The sequence below is a fragment of the Dama dama genome, chromosome 20 (assembly GCF_033118175.1).
Source record: "Dama dama isolate Ldn47 chromosome 20, ASM3311817v1, whole genome shotgun sequence".
In the NCBI taxonomy this organism is placed as follows: Eukaryota; Metazoa; Chordata; class Mammalia; order Artiodactyla; family Cervidae; genus Dama; species Dama dama.
The window spans coordinates 34,349,530-34,367,551 of NC_083700.1; the positions used below are offsets into that span (position 1 = coordinate 34,349,530).

Here is an 18,022-nt window from a genome sequence, read left to right on the forward strand (position 1 = left end):
AAAGACGCTTTCTCCTTGGAAGAAAAGCCATGACCAATCTAGATAGCATATTAAAAAGCAGAGACATTACTTTGCTGACAAAGGTCTGTCCAGTCAAAGCTATGGTTTTTCCAGGAGTCATGTATGGATGTGAGAGTTGGACTATAAAGAAAGCTGAGCACCAAAGAATTGATGCTTTTGAACCATGGTGGGAGAAGACTCTTGAGAGTCCCTTGGACTGCAAGGAGATCCAACCAGTCCATCCTAAGGACATCAGTCCTGAAAATTCACTGGAAGGACTGATGCTGAAGCTCCAAAACTTTGGCCACTTGATGTGAAGAACTGACTCATTGGAAAAGACCCTGATACTGGGAAAGATTGAAGGCAGGAGGAGAAGGAGATGACAGAGGATGAGATGGTTGGATGGCATCACCGACTCAATGGACATGAGTTTGAGTAAGCTCCGGGAGTTGGTGAGGACAGGGAAGCCTGGCGTGCTGCAGTCCATGTGGTCACAAAGAGTCAGATATGACTGAGTGACTGAACTGACTGACTGACTCTCCCCTCCTGCTTCACTTCCTGTTTCTGTCCTACCTCCCTTGTTAGACTGTGAGCCCCCAGAGGGCAGGCAGCCTGGATGCCAAGGAAGGCTTTTAAATATCATGAAGCACGAGGACTGGATCACAACCAGGGACGGAGGGGCGTCTTAGTTTCCCATCTCTGTTGAAGCTGCCCAGGCTCAACCAGAAGTCTGAGGGCATGGGGTCGGGTGGGGAGGAAAGCGTGGAAGAGCAAGAACGATGAGGGAAGGGCTCCCTGCTGGGCCAGAGGGGAAAGAAGAGGCAGGATGAGGTGGGACCTCCTGGGAAGAAATCTCAGTCCTCCACCTAATGCCCATAGGATCCCAGCTCCCAGCCCCCATTGACTCTTATGAGCCCCACATCCTGCTCACAGGCACCACCTGGGCACCCAAGACCACACACCCCCATGGGCAGCACACCCAGGCACACATGCCAGCCCACACAGCCCCCAAGCCTGGGTCCACCTCCGCCACCTGTGCCTGGGGTGCCTGCTCCTGCTCCCTGCCCCAGTGCCTGAGGCTGACCTGGGGCCTCAGGGGAGGCACCCGCAGGCAGGGGGAAGAGGGGGCTGCACGCTAACGGCAGAGGCAAGTCAAGCAGGAAGCCCGGTAACAAGGGGCTCTGTCTAAGCTAGGGACACCTGTCGGCGCAGGCGTGGCCACAGGCCTGGGCTCTGGCACTGGGCAGTTGGTAGCCTTGGAGGCCGCCCCACCCACCAAGAGTCCAAAGAGCACAGGTGTGGCTGCCTCCTGGCCTCCGCACCATAAGACCGGCCTGCTTCAGGGCTCACCTGACCACAGGGCCTCTGCCCGGGACTGCGCCACTAGCAGAGAAGCCACCGTCTTCCCACCGCCAGCACCAGGCCACCAGCTCAGACACCTGCCCCTTCGGGGGCACCAGCCTCCAGGCCTCACTGGAGCCCAGGTAAGGGCCTGGCCCTCTGGAAGATCAGGGCCCAGCCAAGCCTCAGGAGGTCCCGACATAGTGGGGACAGCTCAGTGGCTTCCCAGGCCAGGGTCTCCAGCCCATTCTCGATGTGGCAGCCCTAAGGAGGGCTTGGGACTCGGCTGAAGGCTAGCAGGCCAGGGAGCAGAGAGGGAGGTAGACAGGGCTCCAGCAGCATCTCTGGGCTGCTTCTCTCCAGGGCTCACGATGCAGACATGAACTTCTTCCCTGCTCCATTCCCTAAACTTGGGGGATAAATGGGGAAACTGGGCTGCCACAGATCCACCCCCCTCCCAGAAGGCAAGACAGACCAAAATCAGACCCCATTCCTCCACCCCCTACCTTTCATCCCCATCCCTACTCCACCTCATTGTTGCGATGTGGAGCAGTAGATGTTGCTTGGACCTGCCAAGAGAGATTGTTGCCAAAATCCTGGCTCCCTGTCTACCGATGTCAAATAGAAATAAGGAGACAGAGTTTGGAGGAAGTAGAAAAGAATAGCTTTATTATTTTTGCCAGGCAAAGGGGAAACACAGCAGGCTAGCGTCTCAAGAACTATGCCCCCCTTTCTCGGGAATAGGGAGAGGTTTTATATCCTCTTGAAGGTCTTGCGTTTTCTTTTTCTTTTGCAACATTTCAAAACGGCCACAGTTGTCATCAGGCAACTCAGCAACTGGGTCTTGTGTTCCTGAAGTTATCAGCCTGTGACCTTCTTTCTGAAATGCAGAATGCTACAAGAGAGTGGAAGGGGAGAAGAATGCCAGGTGCTGAGTATAATCTATATGGAGTCAGAGAGTAATCAGCTTTGTGAAGTCCAAGTCCAGCTACAAGTGTTTGTTACTAGTAACAGCTAAAGAATAACCAAGATTGTTTAACTCTTGTAGGGCTGTTTGGCTGGTATGTGCCACAGGCTGTTCTCTCATTTCTGTTTTGCTGCAATAAAACCCACAGGGACCATCCTCTGTGAAGGGGCTGGCAGGTATGGAGGGGTGCTAACAGAAACGAAGTTCATTTTCTCTTCTTTATCTTCTAGATCTAGAAGCAGGAAGTGTTGCAGCCTGTGGGGTGCAGCTGGGGAGAGGGGGAGCAGGCTTTTAGAACCCTTTACCCTTGGAGAGGAAAGGGATCCTCCCAAACGTGGAAAACACAAACCCATACACAATCCCTTGTTTACTAGAAACTCACTTCCCCAACACTGAGTCATCTTATCAGATCTTCTGCTATTTTCATAGCAGTCCTAGTTACAGGGGCGTGGGCTGCTCTCTGATACTTTGCCCAGGATATTCCAGGGTTTCTGTACAACTCAGATGCATCACGGAAATGCAAGGACACCCGCAGAACTGACACCTATCCATGATGCATACGCACATCATTAAACTAACACATACCCTTGACCCACACACTCAGCTAACTCCCGCCACACCCCCACGCATCTCAATTACCTCCATTCCATTTCAATGTATGTGTGTATTCTAGACTCCCTCCATGCTAGGAAGGCACTGGGGGAACAGCAGGGGCAACATAAGTCCACTCTCAGGAGGGCACAGCCCAGTGACAGAGGCACATACATAAACAGTTAAAGCATGGAGCTTGTAGTCAGGCCCAGCTGAGTTCATTCTCTATAAAATATTTACTTGTGATCTCAGACCTGTTATCCTCTTTGAATCACCATATCATCCTCATCTGGTCAACGGGGTAATAACAGTACCCACCCAGCAAGGTTGTTTTGAGGATTAAATGAGTTGTTGGATGTAACATCTGTAGAACAGCACTCAGCACATAGGATCAAGGAAGTATAAGTGATGGTGCTGTGTGGTGCTATACTTAGTTGCTCAGTCACGTCTGACTCTTTGCAACCCCATGGACTGTAGCCAGTCAGGCTCCTCTGTCCATGGGGATTCTCCAGGCAAGAATACTAGAGTGGGTTATGGCCATGCCCTCCTCCAGAAGATCTTCCCAACCCAGGGATCAAACCCAGGTCTCCCACATTGCAGGCAGATTCTTTACCTAAGCCACCAGGGAAACATAAATGATGGTAGCGAAAATTAAATGACATAAAGTTCATAAGGCACTTGACTCTAGGCTCACAGCCCTAACCGGGGTGGTACTGTTGTTAGAGAGGAACTTATAAGACTAGGTGTGGCATTAGGAAGATGGGCAAGGTTGAGTGGGGTGGTCAAGGAGGGCTTCAATGAGGAGGTGATCCTTAAACTGTAATATATTTAAACTTATTTTTTTATTGCATTAACCTTGGTTTATAACACTATATAAATTTCATGTGTACAACATTATATTTCTAATTCTGTACACACTGTAACATGCTCACCATCAAAATTTACTTTATCCGTCATCACACAGTTGATCCCCTTAACCCATTTCACCTTCCCTCCTGCCCCTTCCCCTGTGGTAACCTCTACCCTGTTCTCTGTATCTGTTACCTCTATTTTCATTTGGTTTGGTCTATTCATTTATTTTGTTTTGTTTGTTTCTTATATTCTACCTAAGTGTGGAGTCATACAATATTTGTCTGTCTTCTTCTGTCTTATTTCATTTAGCATAACACCCTCAAGGTCCATGCATGCTATTGCAAATGACAAGATTTCACCTTTTATGGCTGACTAATATTCCTTTGTATGTACTACATCTTCCTTATCCATTTGCGTGTGAATGGGCACATAAGTTGTTTCCATATTTTGGCTTTTGTAAAGGCCAGAATGAACATGCCTGCGAGTGTGCTTGGTCACAACCAGCTCTTTGGGACCCCACAGATTGTAGCCCCCCAGGCTCCTCTGTCCATGGGATTCTCCAGGCAAGAATGCTGGACTGGGTTGCCATTTCCTTCTCCAGGGGATCTTCCCCACCCAGAGATCCACCCTCATCCCTTGGGACTCCTGCACCGACCGGTAGATTCTTTACCAATGCGCCCCCTGGGAAGCCCCCATGATGACTATAGGGGTGTGGATATCTTTTTCAGTGAATGTTTTCATATTCTTTAGATAAATAACCAGAAGTGGGATTGCTAGATCATATGATTATTCTATTCTTAATCCCCTTAGTTTCTTGAGGGGTCTCCATACTATTTTACACAGAGGCTGCACCATTTTATATTACATTTTACTTATCAACAGTGCACAAAGACTCCCTTTTCTTTTTCACCAACATTTTTTATTTCTTGCCTTTTTGATAATAGCCATTCTGACAGGTGTGAGATGATAGCTTCTTGTGATTTTTGACTTGCATTTCTCTAAGAATTAGTGATGTTAAACATCTTTTTATGTGCCTGTTGGGCATCTGTATGTCTTCTTTGGAAAAAAGATCTATTTCCTTGAGCTGGAATTTACAAGGTTGGGTGGGGAGGGGCTCTGGACAGAGGGTTCAGAGCATGGAAAGGCAAAGAGAGCAGTTTTTAGTAAGACATTTAGGGAAGTGCAAGTCACTAACACATCCTACAGAGCTCCATCATAAACGTGTAAACATATGTGTGTGCATACACACACACGTACACCCCTCCTGAGTGGCTCCCCAGCATAAGAGCCAACACAGGCCTCCTCCCAATTTGCAGAGTTGAAACAGGCTTGGACAAGAGGCTTGCTGTGACAGGGAAGGCTGCTGGCCCTCATGCCTCCCGTCCAGAAGCCAGGCACACCCATCCAGCACCTTTCACACTCGGGCCCAGGATGGGATCTGGTCCCAGGTGCCTGTCCACACAGCTTCCCTGGGGCTATCAGGATAAGCATTATTGGTCAAATAATGGGAAGTTGAGAGCCTGCCTGGGGGCCTCCGAGGCCCAGCCAGGATGGAGAGCTCCTTCAGAGGAAACAACTGGAGACAGATCCAGAAAGACTCGTGGTCTGAGCCCCAGACCCAGGTCAGGGATGGACTGCGACAGCGTCTCCCACCCAGCTCTGCCTGCTCATCCCTCTCCCCAGCCCTGATCGCTGCCTCTTCTGCTCAGTTTGGGTTTTAGGGAGTCATCTCAGCAGCGTCAGCATGTCCCGGCCAAGCAGCAGAGCCATTTACTGTAAGTGGTCCCCTTCTCTCCCTCTGGGTTCCCTGAACCCCCTGCCTCCAGTCTCTCCCTCCCCACACTGACCGCCTCCGATAGTTGTACCTGTCTCAACTCCTTCTTCTGCCCTCACCCCCTTGCTTCCTGCCGCGGCAGTGCACCGGAAGGAGTACCTGCAGAATATCGCCTTAGAGCCCACCCACCTGCAGCACAGGGTGGAGGTGAGTAACCCTAGGGCCCCATACAATTTCCTGATTGAAGCCAAGTTCTTCTATGTGCCCCCCACCCTGACAAAAAGCAGATATCTGAGATAAGTCTGCCACAGAAGCCAACGGCCTGACCCAGCCAGAGCAGGTGGGCTCGGGTCCAGCAAGCCTACCTGAGCATTTGCTAAGCGCAGAGGAGGACGGGGCAGCTGGGCGTGGTCAGGGGAAGCTAAGCCAGTGGGCATCCCATCCCCAAGTAGCAAAGGGATGGGCCGGGACTCACCTGCCACCACTCGATCCCACCCCTTCCTGTCTCTCGGCTTATCCCCTGCCCCAAGAAACTGCTCTTTGCCCAGGATCTGGTAGAGCTGGAGGACAGAATGTGTGAGGTCAGCCAGCGGTTCCTTGTGCAGGGACTTGAAAGGGCTACTATCTGAGAGGGGAGCCATCTGGGCTTGAGCTCCCTGTGCGGGGCTTGGAGCCTGGAAATGGAGGCTCAGGCACTGCCTGGGAGAATGACACTGGTACTGCCAGATCTAGTTGCCAGGACAGCTGTTGACACCACGTGACAGCTCAGGCTGGAAGGGCGTGGCAGGGAAGAGCAGACACTGCATCAGGCTGAAGGTCTGGGTAGAAACCACCCCCGGGCAGCAGTAGATTTAGCACTCACCCCGAAAAAAAGGCAGGGAGGGATGCTGGAGCAACCGTCTGGAAGAAGTCAGGCTTCCCCAAGTCAGATGAGTTGGGACTAAGATCCCTGGGCTTCATGGAGTGAATGAGGATTGGGAACTAGCTTTGTTTAGGTCTAGGAGGCAAGAGCAGGGGAGGCGTGCCCAGGGTGCCAGGGCATTTGCTCATGATATCAGGGCTCCTGAGTATGCTGGCCGAGTGAACTTGAAGAAGAGCTGCGAGCTATGCAGAGGACAGGGCAGGGCAGTGGGGTCAAGGGGCAGGAGGCAGATGGCATCCTCCCAGCGAGGACCTGGAGGGGAGCACAAGGGGCAGGACTGTGACTTTTGAACAAGGATGGTAGAAGCGAAGGGTATCCTTGAGGAGGGAGAATAACAGCAAAACCCCGCCTTTGTGATCAGACTAGCAGGGGACAAGGGCCTAAGTGGAGACTGAGGTCAGTGTGGACCTAGAGTGATATTTCTCCCTGGAGAAATAATCAGGGAGAAGGGTGGTGGGCTTGACTTATTCCTGAGAGACTGGGAGGTAATGGATTATCAGAAGTGGAACATGCATTCTGGGCGTGGGGAGCAGCATGAGCAAAGGCACGGAGACAGGAAGGCTAGGTCAGGGAAGAGATGGACCAGGCTGGGTGGGTGATTCTCAAAGAGAGCAAAGAAAAGTAGGGGACAGAATTTGAGCATCCTATATCCTACCTGGAGAAGTTGAGACTTATTTGTTGGATAGCTGAAGCCCACGCCCCCTCCCTATATTTACCACCATCTAGACTGTTACAGATGGAGAAGGAAATGGCAAGTCACTCCAGTGTTCTTGCCTGGAGGATCGCAAGGATGGGGGAGCCTGGTGGGCTGATCAGAGTCGGACACGACTGAAGTGACTTAGCAGCAGCAGACTGTTACAGGCGATGACTGTTCTTCCTCCAGAGTTCTAAACCCCCTCCTACAGCCCATCAGTCCCCACCTTGGGAGCCCCATCCTAGCCTGACTGCCTCCAGCCCTCATATTGTCTCTTGAAGACTGCTTTATGGGGATTGCCTGGGGCCTCGCCAGTGAGGAGGCCAGGGACATGTCTTCCCCCTCTGCTGCCCTTCCCCCACCCCCAGCCCTTTCCATCCCCACCTGTGAGCCCCCTCTCCAAACCTTCTCCCAGCCCATCTCCTCCTGTCCCCTCAGCACCTGATGACATGTAAGCTGGGGACACAGAGAGTCCAAGAGCCCAAGGATGTTCTGCAGAAGCTGCAGGAGATGGACGCTCAGGGCCGGGTGTGGAGCCAGGACTTGCTCCTGCAGGTCAGGGATGGCTGGCTCCAACTGCTGGACATCGAGACTAAGGTCAGCCTCCCACCATTCCCTGCCAGGGGTCATAGCTAACCTGGGCTGTGGGAAAGCAAGCCCCGGGGCATGAACACCATCCACCATGCACCACACGGCAGCCACCCCTCCCCTCCCCCCCAATACATGCCCAGGACTAGGAAGAAACAGGAGATAGAGGCACAGGGGTCAGGGAAAAGGACACCCCATCCCAGGCCATTGGAAGGGTGGAGCAACCCAGGTCAGGAGCTGCTAGGGGCCTGTCGGGCTCTCAGCGACCTCACAGCCAGCCTCTCTGCTCGGCCCAGGAGGAGCTAGAGTCCTACCGCCTGGACAGCATCAAGATCATGGACGTGGCACTCAACACTGGCTCCTACAACTCTGTCCTGTCCATCACCGTGCAGGATTCGGGCCTGCGAGGCACTAGCACTCTGCTTTTCCAGTGCCAGGAAGTGGGGGTGAGATCTAATAACCATCACCACCCCCTACCTTACCCCTCCCCTCCCCCATCCCCCAAGCCTGTCTGACTGCTGGTTCCTCCAGGCAGAGCGACTGAAGACCAGCCTGGAGAAGGCTCTGGAGGAGGAGCTAGAGCAAAGGTAGGCAGCCTCTGCCCCAGCCCACCTGCAGAACCCTGGAGCTCAGGTCTGGGTGGGCTAGACTCTGCCGCACACCTGGGGGAGCTCAGGGGCCTGTGACCCAATAACACAGACATTGACCTGGGGAGTGGTGAGGCTGGAAGCAGGGTGCAAAAGGGCCTGGGGAAGGGACTGGTGCTGGGCCCAGGGGCCACTGGAGACTATCCTCAGAGACTGACGTGGGACCAACTGGTCCCGGAGGGCAGGCCGATGACGCAGGGGAGAGTCAGGGAAGGGTTTGGATGGAGATCAGGGGGCAGCGCTGGTGGGGCTCCTGGAGAGGGGCAGTGGTACCCCTGGGTCCTGGGGCAGAAGTGTGGGCAGAGCCTCTGCCCCAAGAACCCAGTCAAAGCTGTGGCCCTGTCATGCCCTTCACAGGCCCCAGTTTGGAGCCCTTCGCTCAGACCAGGACCGGTGGAGGGGGCCTCCTCTGGAAAGGCCACTCCCTAAGGAGCCGGCACCTCCTCTGGAGTGGGGACCCCCTCCCAAACAGCACTACTTGATGGGCCCACAGCATGGTAAGTTTGGGCGTGGGGGCCAGTGGGAGGAAAGGTCCCCATCAAAGAAGTTCTGGGCCATGGTCCTCTTCCTCTGCAGACACCCCACCACCATCTCCGAGGCCCCTGCCATTCCACACCAGCGGCCAAGAGTCAAGCACCTTCTTGCTGTCTCCTTCAAGGAGGTCCCCATCCCCTGAGGACCCAAAATGGGATAAGGTAACTGCAGACTGTCTTGGGCTTGTTGAGGCTTTTGCTGCCTAGCCAAAGGGAGGACACCAGTTGTCTCTGTCACCTCAAGGAGCCAGGTCCCAGGTCGACCAAGGCAGGGCCTGGCCTGAGAGGGGACACAGAGGCTTGGTCAGGCCCTGGGCTGGGCCTGAGGCTCAGGCTTGTGGTGGAGGGGGGCAGGGTTGGGAGTTCCAGGGCGGGTCTAACTGCCCACTCAGCCAGGGGTTGTTTGGGGTCCAGGAGGTGCTGGACCATGTCCTAAGGGACATCGAGATGTTTGTGGGGAAGCTGGACGAGGCCCAGTCAAAGACTAGTCGTAAGAAGAAGAATCGCAGGAAGAAAAATAAAAAGAATAAGGGAGGTGAGTGCGAAGGGCCAGGGGAGAGGAGTTGGGGTTTGGGGGAGGGGGGGAAGTCTTGGCATGATATATGACTCGCCATCTACCCCCTTCTTGCTATAGAGATAACAGAGGAACATTACATCGACTGCTTCCAGAAGATCAAGTACAGCTTCAACCTCCTGGTACGTGACTCCCCACAAGTTTCCCAGCTCTTCTTGCCCCCTCCCTCCCCTCCCCCACCTCAACAATCCCCCCCTCTCCCTCCCCTCTCCCCCCCCAGCAATCCTGTTCCCTCTGCTCTCCATGGACATCCTATGCTGCTCCAGCTTCTCCTCCTGGAACCGTCCCTCCCCACTCTTGGTTACTTTGGGAGAATGCCAGGCTCCCCACCAAGGCCCAGAACAGTTATGGGGCCCTGGAGTCCTGGTGAAGGTGGGGTGGGAGGAAGGCTGGTGACAGGCTTCACCCTGTGTCCTCAGGGAAGGCTGGCCACCAGGTTGCAGGATACAAGTGCCCCTGAGTTTGTACACATCATCTTCAAAATTCTGGAGTCCGTGAGTCAGGGCAGGGGTGGTGGGGGTAGGGGGGAAGAGGGTGGTGGTACAGAGGGACGTGCTGAAGTTAAGATAAGACTGGTCAGGGTGGGAGGGAGGGGGCAGAGGGAGGTACGGGTCTGCTCCTTGCTCACCCCCAGCACACCCTCTTCCTTGACCCCAAGACACTACCCTACTCTGCCCAGCAAGTACCTCTCAGCAGACTAGGTGTGCTGGGGTTGGAGCCAAGGACACCAGTGAGGGCAGAAAAGAGCAGGCCTGGGGCAAAGTAGGAAGCCAGGGACCCCAAGCCCTTTCCCACTCCTGCCCCCGAAGAAGCCCAGGCTTCCTGACACTTTTCATCCTTCCCCAGATCCAGACCCAGTGCCCTGAATCTGGCCTAGCAGCCCGAGTGATCTCACCCCTCCTCACCACCAAGGCCATCGAGCTGCTGCAGTCCTGTCTAAGCCCATCAGAGAATAGCCTCTGGAAAGGGCTGGGGACAGCCTGGACCACCAGCCAGTAAGTGACAATAAGGCCTGAATGAATCAGAGGCAAGCAACATGGGGGTGTAGGGCAGGAAGTGACAAGCTCTATGTTGTATCTTAAAATGAATTGTATACCCCTTAAAACTATACCCATTCCTCCACTCCCCAGCTCCTGGTAATTATATTTCATAATATCTTAAAACAAATCAGGGAAATCTACCTGGAGTTCCCAACTTTTAATTAGGCTAAACACAATGGAAAAAAAAAAAAAAAACACCAAGACACTTACCATCACCCACCATTGCAGAAAAGCATTATCTCAGAAAATAGAACAATTCTTCCCAAGAAAAGAGCACTGGCAACCTTCTTCTAAAGTTTTTCTCATTTTTGTCAAGGACGAAGTGAAAACTTTGTCTCAGTGCAGCCCAGATTTTAACAATTACTGACGTAAGAGATGCTGCAAATGTAACATCAATAAAATTTGCAACCAACTGGCAGAGGAGCTAAGAGAAGAGATATTTCATGTGGGTGGAACGGTGACACAGGCAGTTGGGCAGCAAGGCCAAGCTGATGGGAGCAGGTGGGATGGGGGTGGGATGTGAAATCTGTTTGGATACCCTGAACTGAGGTGTCTGCAGAGACTGGGTGGGCTGGCCCTGCAAGGAGAAGTCTGACCTGGCTACGAGGGTTTGAGAACAGTCAGTACAGAAGGGATAGTTGGGACCCCCTGGAGGTAAGCACTGCAGTAAAGTGAGCAGAGCTCCCTTTAACAAGCATGGCCTGCTCTCCCCACCAGAGACGGGCCTGGGAAAACTTTGAGATGGCAGAAAGAAACAGGGATAAGGAGCTAAAGGAGGCAAAGAGAAATTCCAGAGAGTTAAACGGAGAAACAAAAAAGCAGAAGCATGAAAACCAAGACAGAACACGGTTTTAGAAAGAGAAATCAACTGGGGGAAAAGCCAATGGTTCTAGGAATCTTTTTGCCTAACGAGCAGTTTTGTTTCGTTTTTCAGTTCAGCCCCATTAAAGGACTTCTGTGTCCATTTCATCTAAAGACATAAAATATAACATAATATAACCTATTTATTTTATTGTGGTAGAATATACATAGGATAAAATTTATTTTAACTATTTTTAAGTGTATAAGTCAATGCCATAAAGTACATTAACAATATTGAGCAACCATCACCCTTATTCATTTCCAGAACTTTTTCAACATCCCAAATGGGAACTCTATACCCATTAAACAACCAAACAAAACTCTTTACCCATTCCTTTCTTTCCCCAGCCCCTGGTAACCTCTATTCTACTTTCTGTTTCTGCTTATCATTTTAAATATAAGATTAAAGTCAGGTGTACCCTGAAATGTTTTCTCTTTTCTTAAAACAACCAAAAATGAATGAATGAATGAAATGAAAGACAGAAACACAGAGAACAGAATTAACAAAAGAGATGTAAAAACCTTCAAAAGAGTTAAATTTCAGGCAATTTTATTCAAACTATTTCTCTTGAAGCAAACTGGCCCAAAACTACAAATGACACTAAATTCTGTGGTAATAGAATAGAAGGATACAGATCACACAGGGCCATTTGGATTTGGCAATCAGAAATAATCAGGGCTTTAGAACTAGTTTCAACAGAGTAATGGCAGAGGTAAAAGTCATGAGGTAAGGAATAAAGAAAGATCCAGAGGTAAGAAAATGTAGGCAGGGCATATGGACACATCCTCAAAAAATTTGATAAAGATGAACTGTGAACTTCCAGATGGTCAAGCTGGTTTTAGAAAATGCAGAGGAACCAGAGAGCAAATTGCCAACATCCGCTGGATCATTGAAAAAGGAAGAGAGTTCCAGAAAAACATCTATTTCTGCTTTATTGACTATGCGAAAGCCTTTGACTGTGTGGATCACAATAAACTGTAGAAAATTCTGAAAGAGATGGGAATACCAGACCACCTGACCTGCCTCTTGAGAAACCTGTATGCAGGTCAGGAAGCAACAGTTAGAACTGGACATGGAACAACAGACTGGTTCCAAATAGGAAAAGGAGTACGTCAAGGCTGTATATTGTCACCCTGCTTATTTAGCTTATATGCAGAGTACATCATGAGAAACGCTGGGCTGAATGAAGCACAAGCTGGAATCAAGATTGCCAGGAGAAATATCAATAACCTCAGATATGCAGACAACACCACCATTATGGCAGAAAGTGAAGAGGAACTAAAAAGCCCCTTGATGAAAGTGAAGGAGGAAAGTGAAAAAGTTGACTTAAAGCTCAACATTTAGAAAACTAAGATCATGGCATCTGGTCCCATCACTTCATGGGAAATAGATGGGGAGTCAGTGGGAACAGTGTCAGGCTTTATTTTTTTGTGCTCCAAAATCACTGCAGATGGTGATTGCAGCCATGAAATTAAAAGATGCTTACTCCTTGGAAGGAAAGTTATGACCAACCTGGATAGCATATTTAAAAGCAGAGACATTACTTTGCCAACAAAGCTCCGTCTAGTCAAGGCTATGGTTTTTCCAGTGGTCATGTATGGATGTGAGAGTTGGACTGTGAAAAAAGCTGAGTGCCAAATAATTGATACTTTTGAACTGTGGTGTTGGAGAAGACTCTTGAGAGTCCCTTGGACTGCAAGAAGATCCAACCAATCCATCCTAAAGGAGATCAGTCCTGGGTGTTCATTGGAAGGACTGATGCTGAAGCTGAAACTCCAATACTTTGGCCACCTCATGCAAAGAGTTGACTCATTGGAAAAGACCCTAATGCTGGGAAGGATTGGGGGCAGGAGGAGAAGGGGATGACAGAGGATGAGACGGCTGGATGGCATCACCGACTTGATGGACATAGGTTTGGGTAGACTCCAGGAGTTGGTGATGGACAGGGAGGCCTGGTGTGCTGCGATTCATGGAGTCGCAAAGAGTCGGACACAACTGAGCGACTGAATTAAACTGAAGGTAATAGGATGGCATCTTAAAAAGCATAGTAACAGAGTCAAGGGAAGACTTGAGCATGTTTTTAAGGCAAAGAAAAGGAGCTAATGGGGACTTCCCTTGCGGTCTAGTGGTTAAGACTTCACCTTCTGATGCACTGAGGAGAGAGTTCTATCCCTGGTCCAGAAGCTAAGATCCCACTTGCCTCCCGGTCAAAAAATCAAAATACAAAACAGAAGCAATATTATAACAAATTCAATAAAGGTTTTTTAAAGGGTCCATTGAAAAAAGGAAAGAAAGAAAGGAAAGGAGCCAATAAAAAAGATTCAAAAGAGGGAATAATTTGTCCCCATTGAATAAATATTTATTAGGGGTTCCCTTTTGGCTCAGCTGGTAAAGAATCCACCTGCAATTTGGGAGACCTGGGTTCAATCCCTGGGTTGGGAAGATCCCCTGGGGAAGGGAAAGGCTACCCACTCCAGTATTCTGGCCTGGAGAATTCCATGGACTACATAGTCAGTCTATAGGGTCTCAAAGAGTTGGGAATGACTGAGCGACTCACTTTACTGCCTCTTCTGTCCCTTGTGCACTATACTCTGGAGACAGCTATCAAGGAGATCAACATAGTAAGAAATACAGATAAGTGAGAATCATGTGCAATTCAGAATGTGTGTGCACAGCGCAAAGAAGCAGCATTCACATCTGTCTCTGGGAGGCAGGGAGAGACTTCCTCCAGGAGGGGACTCCACGTTCCCCAGGCAGGCAAGCAGAGCCAGCCTGGAGGCCACAGGCAGTGCTGCTCCTCTGGCGTCCTAGGCAATGGGTGAGGATGCAGGCTGAGAGGCGGGTACCAGCCCCCACCCTAGAGCCAGCCAGAGCGCTCTGTGGTGATTACAAGGGGGAGGTCCACACATGAACCAGCTAGAAAGAAAGATCTGGTGCTGGGTAACTGAAATAGGTTAGACCCCAAGAATGTCTTCCACCCCTAACACTGCAGTTCTGCCACTTTCATTCAAACCCCCCAACAGTGAGTTAAAGTATTCATCTCTTAGGGTGTCTGCACTTTCACAGGCAGAGGTGAGGCTGACCCACAGATACCCGCACCGTGGGATTTGTACATGCTTAGCTGTTCGCTCCTATGTGGGTGTCCTGGGGCCTTTCATCTGTGCACATGGGCCACTTTCTCTATTACCTAGAAGATCCCCCAGGCCAGGTGCTGTCATCTCCACCTTCTCCACATCCCACAGTCTGGCACAGAGTGGACTCAGCCTTGTTCTTTCCCTAGGGCCAACTGGACAGGCAGCGAGCCCCCGCCCTACCAACCCACATTCTATGATGGTTGGCAGCTTCCAGAAACTTCCTACCAGGTAAGGGGAGCTTAGCACAGAGCCCAAATCAAAGCCCTAGACTCTAGCTAGTTTCCACCATCTCAGTCCAGCCATGGTCACAAGACACCTAAGTGATAGGTGGGTTCTGTGTGGAAAGCAGACAGGTGAGGGGGTATGAGGCAGTTGTGTGCAGATGGGTCTGTGGTCTCGCACCCCTGCTCTCTACCACCATGCAGCTGACGTCCTGTTCTCACTTTGTTCTGCCCCTACAGGCGCTCTCAAGATACCAAGACCCTACTTCCATCCGGTATGCCCTGGGCTTTGTCAGGACCGTGTGGTTCTGGGGAGGGAAGGACTGGGCTGATCCTGTGGATCTGCAGATTCTACACCTCACTGACCTCTAGGCTCTCTTTTAGTCAGACATGTACAAGCACATCTCTCCCCTACTTTGGGTGAAAAAGCAGTTTTTTACCTTCCTAAGTTCCAATCCCTCTTCTTTCAGTACTCCCCACACATAGCTGATTTCTCAGAGATTGAGTATAAAGTGCTCAAAGGAGTGCTCAGATACAGAAGACTCCACTGCCGGAAGAGTCTTGAGAAATCAGCAACATCTAGATCTCTTTTGCCTATAGAAACCCATACCCCAAGCCCATCTAACAGTGACCTGCCCTCAAGCTCTGTGGAAACCCCAAAAGCCATTGCTAGACTCCAAACAGGACAGATCTGGGGATGAGACAGGGGCCGGATCTCTGAGGCCCCACTCTCCAGCCATCCTGACTCTGTCTCTGGGGGGCTAGGGGGGAAAGCCCTAGGTTAAGGAGCACCTCGCAGTTTGCTCAAGAGGAGACACACAACCATGGCCCCAGCCCTGTACCCTCCAGACCAGGATCTGTCAAGCCAGCCCTGAAAATGCAAGTCCTCTATGAGTTTGAAGCTAGGAACCCACAGGAACTGACAGTGGTCCAGGGAGAGGTACTGGAGGTGAGGCATGGACTTGAGCTGAGAAAAGGAGGTGGTGGTTGGTGGTTGATGGGAGCTACTGGGAGCATGGGGGGTGGAGGGATTGGCCTGGAGAAGGTGAAGGAAGGTTGGGCAGGGCCCCGAGAGAGAAAGTCCGGTGGGGGAGGGGAAGGCTGACTGGAGAGAGGCTCGCACTGACCTGGTGACTCCCTGGCAGGTTCTGGACCAGAGCAAGCGGTGGTGGCTGGTGAAGAATGCAACGGGACAGAGTGGCTATATCCCCAGCAACATCCTGGAGCCCCTAGAGTCGGGAGCCAGCAGGAGTCAGAGCGAGTCACCCACTCGGGTACTAGCATGCCTAGACTTCAGAAGCTATAAAGCCTGAATCGGAGGTGGGGGCAGGGAGGATTCTTTGACAAGTGGAGGAGATGGCCCTGGTTCAACTGAATCAGTATTATCACGTGCTTACTGTCTGCCGAGTTTATTGTGGGGCCAGAGCAGAGAACAAGCCTTATGCTTGTTGGACAAGCAAACCATGGCGTGAGACACATGGTTTGATGAAAGCCCAGGGAAGGGACCCTGATGAGAGGGGCTGTGGGTGGCTCTGAGATGAGATGGCTTCTGACTCCCACTTCCCCTGGTTCTAGGCTCCGATGCTTCGACTTAGCTCAAGGCCTGAGGAGGTCACAGCCTGGCTACAGGCAGAGAACTTCTCCACTGTGTGAGTGCCAAGTCCCACAGCTTTACCTCTGTAAAGGGGGCCAATAACTTGTGGACCCCCTCCTCCACAAGTGTCTCTTCCAGGGCACTTGTCCCTTCAACCCCAGGAGTTTATGGAGTTGGTTTAAGCCAGTATGTTTGTCTTACTCCCTGATCTCCAGACACTCTTTCTGTGAATTCTCCTGTCACCCCAGCCCTCCAAGTCCAAACAGCCACTTCTCCACCCAGATACCCAGGGCTGGATCCTTCCACCCCACACTGACGGTTTCTGCTATTTTTGTTTCTAGCACCGTGAAGACCCTTGGGTCCATGACAGGGAGCCAGCTGCTTCACATGAGACCTGGAGAGCTACAGATGCTGTGTCCACAGGACGCCCCCCGGGTCCTGGCACGGCTGGAGGCTGTCAGAAGGATGCTGGGGGTGAGGACACGCAAGGGTCCCAAGCCCTGCTGGAAATATGGGTTGCTCCTTGAGTGAGCATGAGAGTGCCAGGTGGGCAAGCCAGCGCGCCCGACCCTGGGGCGGCACTCACTGTGGCAGGTCTGGTACAGGACGATCCCCCAGGGGCTTGACTTCATGTGACAGGCACACCTTGCAGCTCCTAACTGACTGCTGGCATGAGCTCTGGGGTCCCTTATCTGGCACTGGCCTCACCTCCACCTTTTCTTTCCTCAGATAAGCCCTTAGGCAGCAATTCAGACACCTCCAAGACCAAGACTTTCTCACAAGCAAGATGGCGGATCTGATACTCTTTAGAGCCCTGAGAACTCCTCTTCCAAGCCCCCAGGTTGCAGCAAACCCACACCCCAGCTCACACAGCAAAGAGGATGAACAAGACCAGAGGCTGAGACAAACCGTGCCCCTTCTCGCTGTGTGGAGAGGTCTCCCCAGTTGCCACCTATTTATTGCATCTCTCTCCTGAGCTTAGAGCATTTATGCTTAGATTTGTCAGGACTCTGTTTAAATCCTCTCCTCCCCAATAAAGGTATCCTCAAGCTTGTTGTGTGCCTCTCTTGCAGCTTCCTCTGGCCCTGGTGGAGGCCAAAGGCAGAGAATCAGGAAGAGCTGGGACACAGGGCATGAAACAGCAGCAGCCCTACATCCATCACTGGGCCAGACTATGAGTGGGAATTCACTGGAGCAGAGTCAGAATTCGATGATTATGGCCCAACTGTCCTTAATTTCTAAATAAACTTGAAAATAAGGCTATACTCGACATCTTTATCCATCTGTGTACATTTCTCCTGGTATATTCCAAGACACCCAGTACAGGTGAGGGCAGAACATCAGAGCAAGGAGTACTGAGGCTGACAATTGCAGGTTTTGATCAGCCACACTGGCTGATGATGCAAAGTCACACTAAAAAGCATGTCCAGGCTCTACTTGGCAACTTCCTCTTTTAGTACTTCTGTCACTTCCTGTTGCAGTGAGCTAATTTTGAGCCTCCCTCCCCAGCTTGTCTCTTTAGTGGTGGAACATAGGGAACATTGGACTGGCTATGTGAACTCAGCGCAAGTCATTTCACTCTCTGGCTCTCTTTTTTCTCTCAAATGTTAGGTGAAGAGTCTAAACTATCTGTGGCTTCTAATATTTAGGATACATAGCCTTCTTTAATCTCAGAACAGTCACAAGAC

General features: G+C 51.3%; 1 protein-coding gene across 2 annotated transcripts; it reads left to right on the plus strand.

The window, feature by feature from the left end:
- The first annotated feature begins 1,316 nt into the window (after nucleotides 1–1,316).
- On the plus strand, nucleotides 1,317–17,597 carry EPS8L3 (EPS8 signaling adaptor L3). Of its 2 annotated transcripts, XM_061121207.1 has the most exons (20): nucleotides 1,317–1,484; nucleotides 2,390–2,484; nucleotides 5,461–5,526; nucleotides 5,668–5,732; nucleotides 7,580–7,738; nucleotides 8,026–8,175; nucleotides 8,261–8,316; nucleotides 8,734–8,873; nucleotides 8,953–9,071; nucleotides 9,324–9,444; nucleotides 9,544–9,605; nucleotides 9,903–9,977; nucleotides 10,330–10,478; nucleotides 14,666–14,747; nucleotides 14,981–15,015; nucleotides 15,506–15,689; nucleotides 15,886–16,014; nucleotides 16,316–16,389; nucleotides 16,676–16,808; nucleotides 17,064–17,597. In XM_061121207.1, the coding sequence occupies exons 3-20, from the start codon at nucleotides 5,496–5,498 to the stop codon at nucleotides 17,073–17,075; spliced, it is 1,776 nt and encodes a 591-aa protein (XP_060977190.1). In that variant the 5' UTR covers nucleotides 1,317–1,484; nucleotides 2,390–2,484; nucleotides 5,461–5,495; the 3' UTR covers nucleotides 17,076–17,597. The 2 variants fall into 2 exon arrangements, with proteins under 2 accessions (XP_060977190.1, XP_060977189.1); XM_061121206.1 differs by lacking the exon at nucleotides 2,390–2,484 and having other exon boundaries at nucleotides 1,318–1,484.
- The last annotated feature ends 425 nt before the right edge of the window (nucleotides 17,598–18,022 follow it).